Here is a 19,388-nt window from a genome sequence, read left to right on the forward strand (position 1 = left end):
ACTTAAGTAAACAAAAGCAACCCCGATAAGTGCAACGTATAAATTTGCAGTTGAGTCGGCCTATACTACTTATATGATAAAGAGTTCTTACATACTATAAAAAATATATAAAATGATAATTTCGTTTTGTTATGTTTTGTTCTCCAAGCTCTGAAAATACCATTTCGTTTTCCCATTAAAAACATACATACACATGAAAGTACACATACTCAATACTCTTTCAATACATGTAAATTGTATGTATAGGTAAAATCAAAGTAGGCTAAAAATCAAGAATCAAGTAGTCTGCTGCGACTATTTTCCTAGTATTAAAATGTATAACTTGGCTGTTGCTATCAAAGCAATCTGTTTCGGGTTTTTGCTATTGCTGCTGCTGTCGGGTTTTTTGCTTTCGGATTTTTGCTGTTTGCTGCTGCTGTCAAAATTTTCTATTTCGGTTATTTGCTGCTGCTTTTGCTGTCAGATTTTCTGAATTCGGTTTTTTGCTGTTGCTTTTGCTTCGACTGTTCATAGTTTCCGAAGCAGAAGCAACAGCACACAGCAAAACTGTTGACAGTTTTCGCAGTTTTCAAACCCTTTCAGACATTTTTTCCAATGATATATATTTACCTAATCAGCACATGAGTATTTTTTCTGTACACTTTAGAACGATAAGGCTTATAATATTTGTGTTAGCAAAAAAATTGAGTACATATACAGATTTGAGTTTATATACAGATATTTGTAAGCGTAGAAAGCATAAGCTATCTTACTCATTCTTACAAATTATGGCCGTATCATTGAACTTTGGTATATTTACAAATATTGATAACAACAACTTTATAATTGTGGTAGTAGTGGGGAGAAAATGGGCTTCGTTTTGTATAGGCGAAATTTACGAACAACGCACAGGTTGACATGGCTCAAATAATGCGAGTATTAATGGTGATATAAATAAATGTACATACATACATAATGGAGTCGGAATTGCTAAAATTGAATCCTAAAATATGTTCGATGTAGCTCTTCTCCTTGATATTCGGCTCGGATGCCATAATATTTTCAGCTTCGTTTAATGGAGGGCTCTAGCTGACTAGCCCTTCCTTAAATTCTGTCCTGGTCATGTAATAATAATTATATATAATCGCCAAAAACGTATTGTTGTGTCAATGTAGAGTGCACCGATGGTATTTGCATGTCACTGAAAGGAATAAGGAATATTGATATCGGTTCAATTTGTTTTTTTCTATGTTATTGTATACTAACTTGGTCGAATTTTTAATTGCAATTCGAACGTCAGTCATTATGGCATCAATATGCTTTGTCTTTCCAAATTTTTTTAAAACATCACAAAAGGTTTGTATAAATGGTGTGCCATCCTCGTAGCGAAAGGACACATAGCCCTCATAGGTGCTATAGCATTTCATGACCTCGGTTGGACTTCCATGCGGTTGGGCGGCATCAGTTTTAAAACCACCTTTCATCATGGATCCCTTACAGGCCTGAACAATAACCATCTTTGGTTTATTGACAAGCGTGCGATTTCGCAGAATGGGAAAAATGATATCATCGTCCAGGTAGTAATCCAAATCCTTGGCCAGTATTTTATCGTGGCGATCACCATGGCTAAGTACAACAATAACCAATGCAGATTGCTTCTCGAAATTTGACTGTTCCACTAGATAAAAAATGAATGACAAATGTATTTTATTACTTTGAATACAACAAATATGTGACTGCTTACATTTTTTTACAGTACTCTTAACGGTTGCAACTGTGGCATTGGTTATAACCTCAACTTTGCAATTAAATTCTTTGAAAACTTTGCGCAATGCTTTCACATCCTGCTCACTACCAACTCGATATTCAGTTTGAGTATCGAATTTTTCATGATTAAAAATGTATACATGAGCTGGTTTCAGTTTTTTGTTGGCAACGGTTTTGGGTACTGTAGAAACAGAAGGTCTTATCAAAGGTCTCTCAGGGCCACTAAAGTTCGTGGCATCGGTATCGTCTATATGGACAGTGTTATTCGTTTTCGGAATGGCAGGTTTTATACAGAATATTTGCAAAATACAATGAAATATTCTTACGAAGATCGATACCTTCGGGGGAGGCGATTCCACGCTTTGCTCCATATTGACGTTTGGGGGAGTCGATTGAACGTTTTGCTCCATATTGACTTTTCGTTGTGGAATAGACAGAGATATTGTGCTATTGGTAGATGTTACAGAATGTTTTCGTTGATCATAGGCCGATACATAACCACTTGATGTCAATTTCTCCTTACTGTAGGGCGACACATAAGGCATTAAAGCTAATGATGTCTTTGGATTTAGCCAACCCAAGGTCGTTGAGCGTTGACTGTTAGTTCGATTTGTTTTATTTACGTTTTTCTTTAGAGTCTAGACAGTTTGAAACCGACAAGCTACACGATGAACCGCAAAGAGGTCTTTATCAGTTAAACATTGAAATTAAACTATCAAATGTGCAATTTAATAGCACCTAGTTAGAAATAAACGAACTTTAACGAGCTTTCAAGATAAGGAAAAGAGAACCAAAAAATATCAATTCCTTTTAATCTAAACGTAAATATAGATTAATTACTAATTTTAATCTTCTTAGGGTTTAAATATTTATAGATACTTTTTGTGACTGTTAAAGTGGTATGTCATTACAATTCTAGAGAACTAAATCCTTTTTATACCCTTGCAGAGGGTATTATAAAATTGGTCAGATGTTTGTAACGCACAGAAGGAGTCGTTTCCGATCCCATAAAGTATATATATTCTTGATTAGCATGAGAAGCTGAGTTGATATAGCCATGTCCGTCTGTCCGTCCGTCTGTGCGAATGCGTTTTACTCAGCCGTCTTAAGAGCTATCGGGCTGAAATTTTTTGTCGGGGTTTTTTATTACCCGGGAAAAATAAAGTATGAAAACCATCAGGATCGGACCACTATATCATATAGCTCACGAAGAACTAGAAGAAACATTTTCATAAAAATCGGAGTATGCTATGAAATTTACATATGTGATTGTAAAATAATTGTAAAATAGAGAGTAAAATTGTTTTGTTTGTATATTGATGAATTGAGTTGCAGAAAACAAATTTTGAACATGTAAAATTATTATTACCAAGGACTGCAAGGGTATATAAACTTCGGCATAGCCGATGTTAGCTTTTTGATTTATTTTTGTATTATTCGGTCAAATTGTTTTCTACTTTATATTGGTAGATCATAGATCATAGATCATAGATAGCAAATAATTATCATTATTCGAATATTCAATCAATTTATTAATCACAAGGGTGCGATTATGTGTCACGGCCAATGGAAAAAAATTAAAACCAACGATTAATCAAACGATTCTTTTTTTTCAATTTTCTGCTAGTTTTGATATGATGTTTTAAAAATGTCATTAAAAAGCAAAAGCAATCTGAGAAGACATTTAGCTGACTAAATACAAAATCATGCATTTTTATATATTTAATACCAAATTAAGAAAAGATACTAAACACAAGTGGGTACTGGTTAATCTGTTTCTATATATTTTTTAATGTCTTTTATAGCTCAATCGAAGGTACATACTATGATCTTAGAAATTCGTTTAACACGCTGTTTACAATCATACGATTTGTTTAGCCTTTAATCAATTAATCGAAAAACATTTTTCGATACAATCACATCGAAAGCTTGAACAAAAGCGATATAATCGACTACATACCATATTATTATTTTTGAGGTAATATCTAAATATGTGTTGGAAGAAAGATATATAAATAAACATATAGCTTAATATATATGAAAAAAGTTTGACAATACTTAAATAAATTTTACAACATGGTCGAGCTTTCGAGATAAGGATTAGAGAAGAGAGTTATCAACTACCTAACACAAAGAAGTTCAACCAAACAAAACCCTTATCTAACTTATACACATGAAGAAATAATATAATAATAATACACAAATTGCCATTCTCCACCTTAGTGTTAAGGAAACCGTCGAGACGTTAACAACTGTTTGCAATTTAATTTCACAACCAGTGCAACGAATATAAAGGCATTTCATTAGATAAAAAATAATTATAATGACAGACAACAACGATCGTCGAGAGTTTCCAAAGCCTATCAAATTGATTCCTGGATTGTTCCCTAAGCCGCTACCGAGTCATGATTCCGCGAATACAGCAAATACGCCACAAAAGCTAATCCCAATGTTGATGCCAATGTCTGGACAAAGCACAAACCCAGCAGCAAGAAACATTATTCAACACGATGCAAAAGTTTTGTTGCCTCCAAAACCTTCGACTAGTGCGCCTACTACCACTACTACTACTACATTACCCCAGACCAATGACCAGAAAAAGCTAAAGCCTGCTAATGTATTCATATTCAATCATCAAGAATTTGACGACCCGGAAAAAAAGTTCCTTGACAATGGCAAGGATGTCGAAGCATTAAAAAAAGCATTCAACAAATTGCAGTGCTGTGTGCAAGAGATATCTAACGCCACATTGGAAACGGTCATAAATATTGTACAAGAGTGTAAGTATATTCATTTTACTTGAAAATTATTTGTGAATTGATGATCCAATGTATGTACATACAAAAATTTGGTCATGGTGCACGGTGTATTAAAGCCTTCTCAACTTCTTATTTATTTTATTCAATTAGTAAAACTGACAAACTTTGACGAACATTCTGCCTTGGTTATTGTTATCCTTAGCCATGGTTCACATTACGACTACATTGCAGCCAAAGATGAGACGTATTCGTTGCAGAAAATTATCCTCCTTCCTATTTTAGATAATAACACACTGACGAATAAACCAAAAATGTTCTTCACACGGGCCGGAAAGGGTGTTTTGGAAGGATATCAAACGGATGATCATGTGAAAAAACCCAGTCCATCAGAAATTTTTAAATGCTGCAGCACTTTTGAGGGCTACACGGAACAAGAACCAGAGTCAGGTGGCTCAACTTTTATACAAACTCTATGTGAGGCCTTGGAGAGGGATGGAAAGACAAAAGATATTCAAACCATAATGCGTGAAGTTCAAGCTATGGTTTATGAAAAGTTAAAGTAAGTGAAAAAAAATGCCTTATTACCTAATCTAATATTAACCAATTACATTCTTGACTCATTTCAGGAAGCCAATATCGCTGCAATATACAATGACAGTACCATACACTTTCGGAGACTTTATGGACAATTAATTATGAGCAACCTTAAATATTTCATAACATGTTTAATAATTTTGATTGTAAATATAAGTTTTTTAAAGGACAAAATAGGTAATGCTGCGATATTATTCTTGATATTCTTCTGATAAAATATATTAATGTCTAATAGAAAACGAACTTTCAAATAATAATTAAATCTTACATATATATTTTGAGTTCTTAAGAACTGTAAAGTGCAAAAACTTTGGTTTAAAATTTTCGGAGATGGAAAATTAGCTTTACCAAATTATTGAGTCAACTGCTACCATTTCAACCCAAAAGAGTAAGACAGATAGCAAATGTGTGTGTGTGTATATGGAATACTTTCTTTATTCTAAATTTGTATATTGTTGACATAATAAATATAGTATGTTAAATTATGTTAAACAAGCAAAGAACATTCACAGCTCAGTCATGTACAGAGAAATAACAAAGTTTTTATCACAAAAAAAAGAATGTCGTAAAATAAGTTGTTTAATTACTGATTATTCTGCATTCAAACAATGAAAGGTTTAATGCAATTTTTGGTTTAATTTCACGTTTTAACAAATCACTAGAGATTTGTATCAAGCATAAGTCCACTGGAAACATAGTCCAGTTCGAAAAGTGAAATCAAAATTATTGCTTTAATTTTTTGGTAAAGTACATTTTTTAAAACATAAATTATGTATTGTTAATTAAGGACGCATTTAGTTTATTAATAAATTGCGTAGTTTTCGTATATTTTCCAAGAAAAAACCACAATTTTTCTGAAGTGGCAAATATTTGATTTTGTTGTCGTAGGGCCAAAATATAAGCCAGCTATTTCAAATTTTGTTTTCTTCAACCAACAAAAATTTTGAATTTGTTGAATTAAACTTATGGTAATTTAATAAAAAAGAAATGTCATTTTCCATGACTCAAGTAATATATTAATGAAGCTTTATAAAAAAGTAAAAATATAGCGAAAATTTATTGATACATAATGACAACCCTACCAAAACCAACCAACTATGTTCGATAAAATCAAATCTTTCGAAGATCTGTGGCTCCTAGTTTGAAACTGACAGGGATTTCTGTAGCACACCTCATACAGGTGTCTATTATTACTACAAGACAAGTATGTACTTGTCTTTCTGTACAACAGTACGTATGAGTAACCTTTTTATTTGAAGAGGGGTACTTTTTATAGATTTACATTTCTTTGTTAGATTACTTACATAAATTTAATACAAATATAAATATACCAATATACAATGTCTTAAGATTAGATACGAAAAAATTTTGATTACTTTAATCTTTGATTTGTATTAAAATTTAATGAGAACTCTGCACGTATGGGTTCACATGCTCGAAATTTAATAACCCTCGAAGCAGATTAATTGGCCCTTCCGAACATAATTTCCTTTTTGTTTGTCATCATTCCCTTATTTCATTTCTGTACCCCCCACACATAAATAAATAAGGCAGACCTTAACTTACCTTCTATACTTATTAGTGTTTCCACTATCTCTACCAGATAAGCCTTGCTGCTTGCTTACTCATTCATCAAACTTTTCGCTTGCAGTCAAGTCCCACCAAGCGAATGCCTTATACCGTACACTTACCTATGTATGTTAGTATTAAGAAATTCGCCGGAACGTAAAGACCGATTTACCGCGTTTGCGAATAATTTCAAGGCCAGTGAAATTAGCATTAATAAATTTAATAAGATTATCAAAAAAAATATATAATGTCGGAGAACAACAAGGAGTTTCCAAAGCCGATTAAATTGATTCCTATGTTGATCCCTAAGCCTCGTTACAGTCATAATTCCGCGGATGCTACAACTACGGCCGCACAAAAGTTAATCCCAACATTGAGGCCAATGTCTAATCAAAGCGATGCCCAAGCTTACATTCCTCTAGAACCTTCAACAAGTTCTACAAACGCCATTCTAAACGAATCCCTGGTTCACTTGCCTCAAGAACCTGCCACAAACGTTAACCAAAACGAAATCCAGGTTCACTTGCCTCAAGAACCTCCCATAAACGTTAACCAAAACGAAACCCAGATTCACTTGCCTCCAGAACCTTCGGAAAGTTTCACTGCTTCTTTATTGACTAATCCTAATGAAAAAAGGTTAAAACCTGCTAATGTGTATATATTAAATCATGTAAAATTTGACGATCGGGATGAAGAACGCGAGGGTAGTGACAAGGATGTGGAAAAATTAACGAAAACTTTCAAAAAATTTAAATGCAACGTGGAGGAAATACGTAACGCCACTTTAGAAACAGTTCAGATAACTGCAAGCAGATGTAAGTATTATGTTTAAAATATTATCATGTTTCGCGCGATTAAACGTTTTTCGTTACTTGATTTAGTGGAGAGGGAGAACTTTGAGGAGCATTCTGCCTTGGTTATTGTTATCCTAAGCCATGGTACACATAACGACATGATTTCGGCCAGAGATAAGACGTATTCGTTGCAAGAACATATTATCCTTCCAATTTTAAAAAATCCAACACTGTCCAAAAAACCAAAGTTGATCTTTGTGCAGGCTTGTAAGGGCGGCTTCGTAGGATTTCAACCGGACAGCACTTCTGTACATCCTAATGCAAATGAAGTTTTCGTATTCTACAGCACTTTTGAAGGATACCTTTCCTGGCGTCACCATAAGGAAGGTTCTCCTTTTATACATGCTCTATGTAAGTCTTTGAAAGAAGATGGAGATACCAAGGATATTAATGTCATATCGAAAAGAGTAATAGATATGGTCAAAAACGATACAAAGTGGGTAAAAAAAATGCTTTATTATCTTCATAATATGTAACCGATTTTATTATTTACTTATTTCAGGGGAAAACAGGTACCATATGTTAGTAAAACATTATACAAGGAATACATATTCGGACACTATATGGAAAATTAGACGATTTATGACTGCCAATAGCTAATTACTTTTCATATTTTGAAGCAATAATAATGTAAAGCAAAGTCTTAGTAAAGTTAGAGATAATAAATAAAATATCTGAAATTATATTGATTTGTTTACACACATTTGTGGAACAAGCATAGAAAAATGTATAGATAGACTACCTCTAGACCTAAAATTCGGTTATCGATGTGAATATTATTTATTAATAATATTTGTAGTAAAATGGCATAGTCTTTGGCTCCGTATTAAATTCGACGTGGATGACAAAACTTCTGCTCACGTTTTACCAATGATAACCTGCTGATAAGCCACATTCGATGCGTTTTTAGAATACTCTAACAATATTGGTATACTAAAAACGACTCAAGAAATTAGTACAAATAGTATAAATATTAACAATTTTAAGTTTTGATATCGTTTGTGAATATGACAGCTATATAATTTAGTTATCAGATTTTGATTAAATTTAGCAGAGTCATTTATAAGTATACAAAACTGACAGATGTTAACTACAATAAAAATCAATTCAAAAGTAACATAGTATTTGATAAAAGTCACTGTTCGCGACATTGCTCTTTGTATAGGAGGTATGTATGTATATGATATGATCCGATCCGGCTGAATCCAAGATACAACCCGTGTACTATATATGTATATACATACATGCCTACATGAAAAATTTCAACTATGTACCTTTAACGGTCTAGAAGGAGTTTGCGTTGATCCAGACGGACGTGGCTATATGAATTCGTCTCGTCGTGCTGATCAAGAATATATATACTTTATATGGTCGAAGATGCTTCAGTGTATCCGTTGCACACTTCTAACCAAATTGAATATATCCTCTTTGCAATGGTATAATAATATAGAGACTCAAATTTATTTATTAAGAAATATTACATATTCCTCTATAGTGCTGCCGAAAATCGATCATTTGCAGTATTTTGAGAGAAAAATATCGATAATATCGATATATCGATACTCACGGCATAATTTGTGCAGCACCAGTGCAACATGAGACTCAATCGTCAGTAATAAAAAAAACGCCGAAAGGTAACGAACTGTTTGCGGTTAAGTGTGTGTATATACAAGGGCAGTGCACGAATCTTAAAAATATTTGTTTAGATTAATAAATAAAAAACAAAATTCAAAACAAAATGGGCGACACCAACGACCGCAACAGGCTTATCTCAATGTGTTTGCCAAAGTCTAACCAAAGCAGCCAACCAAGAGCTACTAACATTTACCAAAACGATGCAAAAGCTTACTCTTCTCCAAAACCCTCGACTAGTTCGGGTACTTCTTCTTCACCAAAGAAGAAACTTAGGCCTGCTAAAGCTTTAATATTCAATCATCAAAATTTCGACAATCCGAAATATAATCGCCCCGGAAGCCGCCATGATGTAAATGCATTAAATAAAGTTTTGAAAGACAAATATAAATGCGATACTGACGTCATCCCGGATGCAACAGTTGCCGAGGTTAAAAGTGTGATGGATGAAAGTAAGTAAAAGTGAAATGCATTGTTCTTGCATCCAGTTGAATGAATCTTTTTCATTTAGTGATGAAGAAGAACTTTGAGGAGCATTCTGCCTTGGTTACTATTGTTCTTAGCCACGGTGACCAAAACGAAACAATTATGGCCAAAGATGGAAAGTACTCGCTGGACAAAGATATACTCCATCCAATTTTAAAAAATCAGACCCTTGTGGATAAACCAAAGATATTCTTCGTGCAGACTTGCAAAGGAGAAATTATAGGATATAGAATGGACTTCCCTTTCAGTCCAAGCGAAGTTTTCATATTCTATAGCAGTTTTGAAGGTTACGTTTCCTGGATTAACAGGAATGGATCAATTTTTATACAAACTCTCTGTGAGGTTTTAGAGAGAGATGGAGAGACCAAGGATATTGATGCCATAATGGGAAAAGTCATAGCTACGGTAAAAAATACAAGAATAATACAAGAGTAAGTAGAAAAGATTGCTTAATTACCACACTTAGCACTAACCAATTGTATTTTTAATTTATTAAAGCGAGCAGCAGATTCCATCGGTTCTCACAACATTGACACAAAAATACTGTTTTGGAGATTATATGCACAATAAATCATAGTCGACAAGAAAAATAATTTTTTATATTTTTAAACATTCAAACCAATAAAGGAAGCGATAAAGAAAGTAAAAAAAGTAAATAAAAAAGAAAGTACCAAAAATTGTGTTGACTATTTAGTTGCAATTCCAAGTTAATCTACTATCAATATGGTTTTATATAAAGCACTAACAATGAGCTGTCATGCTATGCGCGTCATCAGCAATCGCTGTTATCGCCTGCTGATAACGGCAATTTTGGTTGCTGTTTAGTTTTACAGTATAGGTAAGTTATATTAAGTCCTTGACCTGTCTTACTGAACAACTGCGCGTATACGTAATTTCTTCATTTGAAGGCAAATATCTACATATATATTTATTTTTTGTTATCGCTAGATTACGACCATAGGATGGAATGGTATGTTAAAGTCGCCAAAATGTATGTAACAGGCAGAAGAAAGCATTTTCGACCCCATAAACTATTTATATTCTTGATCAGGATCAACACCTAGAGCTGCATTCATAGCGATATTCAAGTGTATTTCAAATTTTTGCCACGCTCCCGCAAATTAACTAAAACGGACTTTCTTGAAATCTGTACTAAATTAGTACACTCGCAAATTATGATTTTTTGAAAATTTTTCCACGCCCACTTCCGCACCCGAAAATTAAATAAAAAAGATTTTCTCGAAAACTAATAAAGCAAGAATCACCAAATTTGGTATGTAGATTTATTTAGTATGCTAACAGATTATTGGTATTTAATATTTTTGCCACGCCTTTTATTGCCTTCAGAATCTAGAAAAAACCGATTTCCTCCTGCAATTGACTATCGAAACCAAATTCAGCACAATAATAATTCAGCCTACCAAATTTTATTAATATCGAACTAGAAACATGGAAAATGGACGTATAAACGAGTTCTTGAAAGGCAAAACTTTGTCAAGATTCCCTTGTTGGATTTCTGTTACCCCACCATACCCCTTACACATTTCTCCTTATCTTTGATTCTCAGAATAGTAATTCAGACCAGATAAGCTTTGCTGCTTGCTTACTCATTCATGAATCTTTTCGATTCCAGTTAATTTTTAACAAAGAAATCCCAACAAACGAATGCCTTATCTGGTAGACTTGTCTATGTTAGTATTGGGAAATTCGCCGTAACGTAAAGACCGATTTACCGCGTTTGCGAATAATTTCAAGGCCAGTGAAGTTAGCATTAATAAATTTAATAAGATTATCAAAAAAAATATATAATGTCGGAGAACAACAAGGAGTTTCCAAAGCCGATTAAATTGATTCCTATGTTGATCCCTAAGCCTTGCTACAGTCATAATTCCGGGGATGCTACAACTACGGCCGCAAGAAACCTAATCCCAATATTGAGGCCAATGTCTAATCAAAGCGATGCCATAGCTTACATTCCTCTAGAACCTTCAACAAGTTCTACAAACGCCATTCTAAACGAAGCCCCGGTTCAGTTGCCTCAAGAACCTCCCATAAACGTAAACCAAAACGAAATCCAGGTTCACTTGCCTCAAGAACCTCCCATAAACGTTAACCAAAACGAAGCCCCGGTTCAGTTGCCTCAAGAACCTTCCACTAACGCCATTCAAAACGAAGCCCAGGTTCACGAGCCTCAAGACCCTCCCATCAACGTTAACCAAAACGAAATCCGGGTTCACTTGCCTCCAGAATCTTCGAAAAGTTCCACTGCTTCTTTATTGACTAATCCTAATGAAAAAAGGCTAAAACCTGCTAATGTGTATATATTCAATCATGTAAAGTTTGACGATCGGGATCAAGAACGCGAGGGTAGTGACAAGGATGTGGAGAAATTAACGAAAACTTTCAAAAAATTTAAATGCAACGTGGAGAAAATACGTAACGCCACTTTGGAAACAGTTCAAATAACTGCAAGTAGATGTAAGTATTATGTTCAAAATGTTATCATGTTTCGCGCGATTAAATGTTTTTCGTTACTTGATTTAGTGGAGAGGGAGAACTTTGAGGAACATTCTGCCTTGGTTATTGTTGTTCTTAGCCACGGTGGCCAAAACGAAACAATTATGGCCAAAGATGGAGAGTACTCGCTGCACAAAGATATACTCCATCCAATTTTAAAAAATCAGACTCTGAACGATAAACCGAAGATATTCTTCGTTCAGACTTGCAAAGGAAAAATTATAGGATATAGAACGGACTCCACTTCTAGTCCAAGCGATGTTTACATATGCTATAGCACTTTTGAAGGTTTCGTTTCCTGGCTTCACCGCATAAATGGTTCATTTTTTATACAAACTCTCTGTGAGGTTTTAGAGAAAGATGGAGAGACCAAGGATATTGATGCCATAATGGGAAAAGTCATAGCTACGGTAAAAAATACAAGAATAATACAAGAGTAAGTAGAAAATAATGCTTAATTACCACACTTAGCACTACCAATTGTATTTTTAATTTATTAAAGCGAGCAGCAGATTCCATCGGTTACCACAACATTGACACAAAAATACTGTTTTGGAGATTATATGCACAATTATTCATAATCATTGAAATGTGGCCAAAATAAATACCTTTTAATACCTTTGCAAAAGAGGATATATTTATTATGATCAGAAGTGTGCAACGAGGCCAAAATTATCGTTTTAGTTTCATATTTCAAAGTATTTATGCCATTACAAGAAACGATAACATTAAAGTAAAGTAAATGATATTGAATTTGTTTTTTATTTCGGAGTTAACTTAAATGACAAATTATTTCTTAATTAATCATTTAATTATTTTATGACAATTGCTTAGAAAGTAACAAAGTATTGAAAAAAGAGATTGTTTCGAACCGATTGTTCCTATGCGGGCTATATGATATTGATACCAAATCTGGTCAAAACATATACATAGCTCTGTTTAAGCCACGATATTAGATATAGATTTTACCAGCAATATAATACACTGAAAATTCAAATTAGACTCGTCTGGAAAAAATCTGTTATTCCCAGACTTACAGAAATGCTCAAGATATGTTATTTGCGAGCTCGAATTATCAAAAATTTTAACAGTCGAGTGTAAGAAGTTCACACATTCACACAGCCAACTAGAATAAAAGCAATGTGCAAAGTGTTTTATTTTAGACAACATCCAAATATATAAAATTTCCGACTTGTTTCACAAGTGCATTGATAAGCTTATCATTTCCAGTATCATTTCCGGTTGAATTACTCAGGCTTATAAAGAACCCATAAGAAATGAGTGTAGATAAAATTCTAAATGGTATATTGTAATGTCATGGCCAGAGCTCGTAAATAACACTTAGGTGTTTTTTCTTCAGTCTAAAAATCAGATTAGAATCGAAGAAAGAAATTAGTTTCTAATCTTGTTTCTACTCTACTGGTAAATACTCTTTAAGTCCTTAGATGATTTGTCTAAACAACGAGGGTCCAGGTTTAAGTCCCAGGTCAGCTTTTTTATAAAGGGTCAGAAGTGTGGAACGCATAGAAGGAAGCATTTCCGACCATATAAAGTATATATATTCTTGATCAGCATGCCGAGACGAGTTCATATAGCCATGTCCGTCCGTCCGTCTGTCCAGCCGTGACCTTTATCAATATCTTATTTATTTTCTATGCTAAGATTGTAGGCCATTCTTTCGCAAACTTTAGCCTTTTTAGAAAAAACGTTTTTCCACTTTGATGGCTTTAGATAAGGAAACCAAAAAAGTTGCAAGGGTATACAAACTTTAACGCGGTCGAAGTTAGCCCCGGCCCTCTGGTGAGGTGATTATTTTAACAATAAACCATTACTCAGAATGGTTTGACAGATTACCATTACTTCATAAAAAAAAGAGTATTTATTTGTTCAATTGGGGTTTTTTCCATCAAGATTTAGTTGGATGTTGTGTTTTATTTTAAACCTCAGTGCCATCGACGCTTTCAGTATCGTAATAAGTGATTAGTCCCATGTAATATGAGTATACGACCAGCCAAAAGTAAACATTCAAGCCTAAGAACATTGACAGAAATGCGATCGTCAAGCGAGCACTTTATCGGTACAGCCACCGAGATATATACGAAGCAGATGTCAATATTTCTTGAGATTCTTTTCACAGGGGCTTATCCTATTCGCATTGTCGCTGTTTTGTTGAAAATTAAAAATTTTGGTAGAGCGAGATATTGAAATGCGATGTTGTACAACTTCACGTCACACACACACTGCGAACTCTGAGCATGTATTGACGAGTGTACACATACATAGACAGAACGAAATCACAAGCGACATAGGCCTGCCTTCGTCGTTCTGTAGTATTTTCGTAGCTGCTTGGCCCTCTTCCCACTTTACGCTCTCATTGAGAGTACGAACCTATTGAAATTCGATGTTGTACAACTTCACGTCACACACACACTACGAAGCCTGAGCATGTACCGACGAGTGTACTCATACATAGAAAGAACGAAATGTCCAACGACATAGGCCTGCCTTAGTCGTTCTGTAGTCTGTGCAAGACTTAATTATTTTACACTCTCATTAAGAGTACGAACGTTCGGTTTTTTCCCGAAGTTCTCTGGGGTTTCATGACTAAGCTAGCGTTTGCAATCAAAAAATCATGCGTTGGTCCCATCTATGTGTTGTATGGTTAGTGATTTCACACTATGGGTGCATGGTATAAAAATCGACTAACGACCAATAACGGAAACTGCATATTTTTGCCATTTTCCATTTCGTATTTAGACATGCCGAAAAGTATGCTATACTTACGTTGTAGCTGTATAAGCTTAAACCCCACTTGCCATTTTGAAAACTACGCTGAATGTGTTTCTGTGTCTGCCTATTTGTCTCATCACCAAATTAGTAATGCTTATTGTAATGAAAATGAAAAATATATATTCATAAATTATAAATGTAAAGTTTATATAAATTAAATAAATTAAAGCTTGACAAAAAATCTTTGACTGTTTTAATGTTTGTGTAAATATTTCATAAATCATTTTTGTCTAAAGAGCGAATTACAAACCAAACCCACCATATTTAGTTAAGTTTGATAGATTTTAGGCTCAGTTTTTGAACCTATCGTTCCTATAGTTAATATCTTATATATATTTTTTGATATCTAACTGAAAAACATATTGAAATCATTTGAATAAATTTTATTTTGTCAAACATGAACATTTGCTTTTAGCTATAATTGAATGAAAAAATATTATTATTGTCAGAATATCGGCTTAATATGTTATTAACATAAAATCAACCTCAATATGATCTTAATATAAATGCTTTAAATAATTTCAGTGTAAATATAATTAAATACTGTCTTAAATTAATATTTGGTTAAATACTTAATGTAAATATATATGTGCGACTTGAATATAGATAACACAAATCAAAAGTATCTGTCGTAAATGGCAATCACAAAATGGCTATACAATGGCTCTATAGTACCGGGAATTTTACAAGTAATCACCGAAAACGTATTTTGATGTCAATGTGCTAGTTACCGATGGTATCTGGCCATCCCTGAAAGAAAACGAAACGGAATACAGGTTAATCTAAGCCTTTAAATTAAAGGATTTGTCACTTACTGGGTTGCTTGTTTAACCACAACTCGTACATCTGTCATTATGGAGTCAATATCTTTTGTCTTTCCCGATCTTTCTAAAGCCTCACATAAGGTTTGTATAAATGGTGTGCCATCCTCAGTGCGAAAGGACACGTAGCCCTCATAGGTGCTGTAGCATTTGTAAATCTCATTTGGAGCACCATGCGGTTGGGCGGCATCTGTTTTAAAGCCTCCCTTTTCCATGGATCCCTTGCAGGCCTGAACAAAAAATAATTTTGGTTTATCCGAGAGCGTACGATTGCGTAGAATGGGAAAAATGACATCGTCGTCCAGCGAGTAATCCGAATCTTTGGCCGCAAGCTTGTCGTGACGTCTTCCATGAGTGAGGATAACAATAACCAAGGCCGATTGCTCCTCAAATCTTTTCGATTCCACTAAATAGACAAATTTTCAAATCATTAGAATTGCATGGTAATTATTGTTGAACATTGCAGTACTTACACATTCTGATTGTGCTCCTAACGGTGGCAACTGTGCCATTGGTTATTACCTCAACCTTGCATTTGAATTGCTCGAATACTTTGCGCAATGCCTTCACATCCTGGGCACTGCCAACCCGATATTCATTCTCAGTGTCGAATTTTTCATGATTGAAAATGTAGACGCGAGCGGGCTTTAGTTTTTTCTTGGCAAATATCTTGGATAGGGAAGAAGTGGACGAGCTAGTTGATGGTTTCTGAGGAAGGCTGCCCTTGGCATCAAAATGGCTAATGGGCGAGGGCGCTGTTGTGGGCGCTGTGTAACTGCTGTAGGGCTTTGGCACCGAGGTAGAGGTCAGTATTTTGCTAGATGTAGTTGGCTTAAATGAGGTAGACGGTGTGAAAGAGGTAGTCAATGGATTCTGTTGGCCATATGTCGAGACATAACCAAATGCAGATGGTTTCTCGTGTGCATAGGGCGACACATAAGGCTTGAGAGCTGTACTTGAACTTGGCGCTGTTGCCGACGATGACGACGAAGAGGACGCCGATGATTGGGTTGACCATGGTGGCCATTTGCTCTTCGGTTTCACCTCAACACGTTGCGTTTCCACACGCTGAGTAACCGTTTTGCCATTTTTCTGCGTCACCGTTGTGTGTTCTGTTTTAGCTATTGTGCTAGTCCGTTTGGCTCCTCCCGATGAGTTTGTTGCATTGGCCTTGAAATTTGTTGTTGAACGCAAAGCCACACCGTTTAGACTGGGTGGTCGTGATCGTGAATTGCCAGTTGATGTTGTTGTTGTTGTTGTCGTTGTAGCCCCTTTACCCATGCGCATGCTTGCAAAGAGCTCTTCCAATTCGGCCTGACTTGGTGTACGTCGGTGTACAATCTCCGTCACTTTGGCCTGCTGGGTATGCGTCACCGTTTGTCGTGTGGACAGGTAAGTTACCGTATGATTATTATGATCGAATATGGTCGAATTTTGCACCGCTGTATTTGTGGTTGAGGTGGCGGCACTCGTTGTTCGTACATTTTTACGTGGATCCTGCTCAACTAGAGACCAATTGGGCGCCGTTTCTGAGCTTTGATCAGTTTCCTTTTTCTTGCTGAACCAAGACATGTTTAGTTTCTTTTCGGTTTTTTTTTTTCAATTTCTTATCTCACTATCTAATACAGTCTCTTTCTCCCTCTCTTTCTCTCTCACACACACACACTCTTCTTTCGCAGTTTTTTGTACCGTCAACACGTCCGCTCCTCTCGATAATTTTGTGAATACTAACTGTGAGTATAACAATTTATTTAAAAGAAATATCAACGAGACCAGATAAGCTTTTTTCTCTCTCTCTCTCTCTCTCTCTCTTTCAATTGTTCGCTGCCGGCTTATATTTCGGTTTCTTCAAACTTATCGTAGAAAGCTATGCAACTCTGCGTATGTGTGATTTTTACCATTAATCATACGTATTTTTATCTACCTACATTATCATGGTCTTAATTTATAGATTTTACGTTAATTATAACGATTTCCGATTCCACTTACTTCCACTTATTTTTATGATTTTTATCCGTTCCCATCGAAGAAAATTAAACTCTCTTTGTCATTGATAGCCATAATAAATTTTATGCAGTAATTGGAGCACCCACTCTGTGATTTACACTGCAAAAAAAGTACTATAATTAGTATTTTGATAATCAATTTTATTGAGTCAATAAAGATGATTATTACGTTTATTTTTGAATCTACAAATACAATTTATCTGCCTAAAAAAAAGAGAGATTCTTGCGTTAGATGTTAAAAAACAAATGTCTTTTTAAAGTTATCGATTTTTAAGCAAAAAAAAACCGGAATTTAAAAAAGGACCTTCAACTAAAAATCTAATAGACACCAATCAGTCAAAATGAATAATATGTTTATAGCAATGCTGACACATAAGGCCACAGAATCTTCCAAATCATCTAAAAAAATCGGCTTTCAAAATTTTCAAAATTCAATTTTTTGTTGCAAGTTGAAGTTTGACATACTTTCGATAGTCGTGATCAGATTTAAAATAAAAGTTCGAATTCAAACTTTAAAGAATCGTTTTTCTCTTTATGCAGTCCTCGGTTAATTGAACAACGAGGTTCCGGGTTCGAATCCCGGGCTAGTGTATGGATGTAGTTTTTGTCTAAGCCGAAGGCCTAGTGCTTGTAAAAAAAATATAGTTAGGTTGATAGTTTATACAACTATATCCTAATAACTTTAATAATAATAAAATATATATCTTAAAAAAAAAAAAAAGAAAAAAAAATCAAAAAAACTTTATAAATTCATATCATTCTTATTTGATATTTTGTTTTATCCGAATCAAAATATATTATATTTCAACCTATATTATATTTATACCCTTGCAGAGGGTATTATAAAATTGGTCAGATGTTTGTAACGTACAGAAGAAGACGTCCGTCCGTCTGTGCGTATGCGTTTTACTCAGCCGTCTTAAGAGCTATCGGGCTGAAATTTTTTTTCGGGGCTTTTTATTAACCGGGAAAAATAAAGTATGAAAACCATCAGGATCGGACCACTATATCATATAGCTCTAAAAGAAACATTTTCATAAAAATTGGAGTATCGCTATGAAATTTACATATGTGATAATATTGGATATAAAACCCCAGATCCCAATTTGAATGTGATCGGATAAATATAACACGAGTTACAGTCAATATAATAATCGGCTCTGCGCCCAGCTCTGCCGGCAGCGCTGCTTGCTGTCTACTACGTCTTTCGTCATCAACAGAGTACATGCATACACACACAGACGCAACGCTACATAAACTGTATGTGTATGCGTGCGTTGCTTTGCTTTGGGAATGCGGGAAGAAGAACAAATTGTAAAATAGAGAGTAAAATTGTTTTGTTTGTATATTGATGAATTGAGTTGCAGAAAACAAATTTTTAACATGTAAAATTATTATTACCAAGGACTGCAAGAGTATATAAACTTCGGAATAGCCGATGTTAGCTTCTTTGATATTTTTAATTATTATTTGGTGCTCATTAACCTATCACTTCAAAAATAACACCGGAAAGGGAAAGAGAAAAAATTTAGAGCAACATACAAAACATGCCACATAGTTGGGAAACCAAACATAAGAGGTTGCCACACTGTGATTAGAACTAGTTCTCAGGAC

The 19,388-nt window shown here is 34.7% G+C and overlaps 6 protein-coding genes across 8 annotated transcripts; 4 read left to right on the forward strand and 2 right to left on the reverse strand.

Moving 5' to 3' along the window:
* Window positions 1–508: 508 nt before the first annotated feature.
* Window positions 509–2,419, reverse strand: LOC6646003 (caspase-3). 2 transcript variants are annotated; one of them, XM_023177872.2, is made up of 4 exons: window positions 2,270–2,419; window positions 1,724–2,193; window positions 1,246–1,657; window positions 509–1,180 (listed from the first exon to the last, which is right to left on the reverse strand). In XM_023177872.2, exons 2-4 carry the CDS (start codon window positions 2,154–2,156, stop codon window positions 1,114–1,116), a joined length of 912 nt encoding a protein of 303 aa, XP_023033640.1. In that variant the 5' UTR covers window positions 2,157–2,193; window positions 2,270–2,419; the 3' UTR covers window positions 509–1,113. The 2 variants fall into 2 exon arrangements, with proteins under 2 accessions (XP_023033640.1, XP_002068697.3); XM_002068661.4 differs by having other exon boundaries at window positions 1,724–2,419.
* A 1,584-nt stretch (window positions 2,420–4,003) lies between these two features.
* LOC26529386 lies at window positions 4,004–5,313 on the forward strand. 2 transcript variants are annotated; one of them, XM_023177860.2, is made up of 3 exons: window positions 4,004–4,526; window positions 4,788–5,064; window positions 5,132–5,313. In XM_023177860.2, the coding sequence occupies exons 1-3, from the start codon at window positions 4,070–4,072 to the stop codon at window positions 5,196–5,198; spliced, it is 801 nt and encodes a 266-aa protein (XP_023033628.1). In that variant the 5' UTR covers window positions 4,004–4,069; the 3' UTR covers window positions 5,199–5,313. The 2 variants fall into 2 exon arrangements, with proteins under 2 accessions (XP_023033628.1, XP_015033190.2); XM_015177704.3 differs by having other exon boundaries at window positions 4,005–4,526; window positions 4,656–5,064.
* Window positions 5,314–6,822: 1,509 nt separating this feature from the next.
* Window positions 6,823–8,189, forward strand: LOC26529104 (caspase-3). Its single transcript, XM_015177695.3, has 3 exons — window positions 6,823–7,483; window positions 7,550–7,958; window positions 8,025–8,189. The coding sequence occupies exons 1-3, from the start codon at window positions 6,916–6,918 to the stop codon at window positions 8,095–8,097; spliced, it is 1,050 nt and encodes a 349-aa protein (XP_015033181.1). The 5' UTR covers window positions 6,823–6,915; the 3' UTR covers window positions 8,098–8,189.
* A 998-nt stretch (window positions 8,190–9,187) lies between these two features.
* On the forward strand, window positions 9,188–10,307 carry LOC111519064 (caspase-like). The gene is made up of 3 exons (XM_023177858.2): window positions 9,188–9,606; window positions 9,666–10,071; window positions 10,139–10,307. Exons 1-3 carry the CDS (start codon window positions 9,261–9,263, stop codon window positions 10,215–10,217), a joined length of 831 nt encoding a protein of 276 aa, XP_023033626.1. The 5' UTR covers window positions 9,188–9,260; the 3' UTR covers window positions 10,218–10,307.
* A 1,112-nt stretch (window positions 10,308–11,419) lies between these two features.
* LOC111519060 (caspase-3-like) lies at window positions 11,420–12,905 on the forward strand. Its single transcript, XM_023177845.2, has 3 exons — window positions 11,420–12,118; window positions 12,185–12,593; window positions 12,660–12,905. Exons 1-3 carry the CDS (start codon window positions 11,449–11,451, stop codon window positions 12,736–12,738), a joined length of 1,158 nt encoding a protein of 385 aa, XP_023033613.1. The 5' UTR covers window positions 11,420–11,448; the 3' UTR covers window positions 12,739–12,905.
* Window positions 12,906–15,315: 2,410 nt separating this feature from the next.
* Window positions 15,316–17,475, reverse strand: LOC6646001 (mucin-5AC). The gene is made up of 3 exons (XM_002068659.4): window positions 16,242–17,475; window positions 15,763–16,174; window positions 15,316–15,697 (listed from the first exon to the last, which is right to left on the reverse strand). The coding sequence occupies exons 1-3, from the start codon at window positions 17,338–17,340 to the stop codon at window positions 15,631–15,633; spliced, it is 1,578 nt and encodes a 525-aa protein (XP_002068695.1). The 5' UTR covers window positions 17,341–17,475; the 3' UTR covers window positions 15,316–15,630.
* Window positions 17,476–19,388: the final 1,913 nt, after the last annotated feature.

Source organism: Drosophila willistoni, assembly GCF_018902025.1.
Source record: "Drosophila willistoni isolate 14030-0811.24 chromosome 2L unlocalized genomic scaffold, UCI_dwil_1.1 Seg72.1, whole genome shotgun sequence".
Classification (NCBI taxonomy): Eukaryota; Metazoa; Arthropoda; class Insecta; order Diptera; family Drosophilidae; genus Drosophila; species Drosophila willistoni.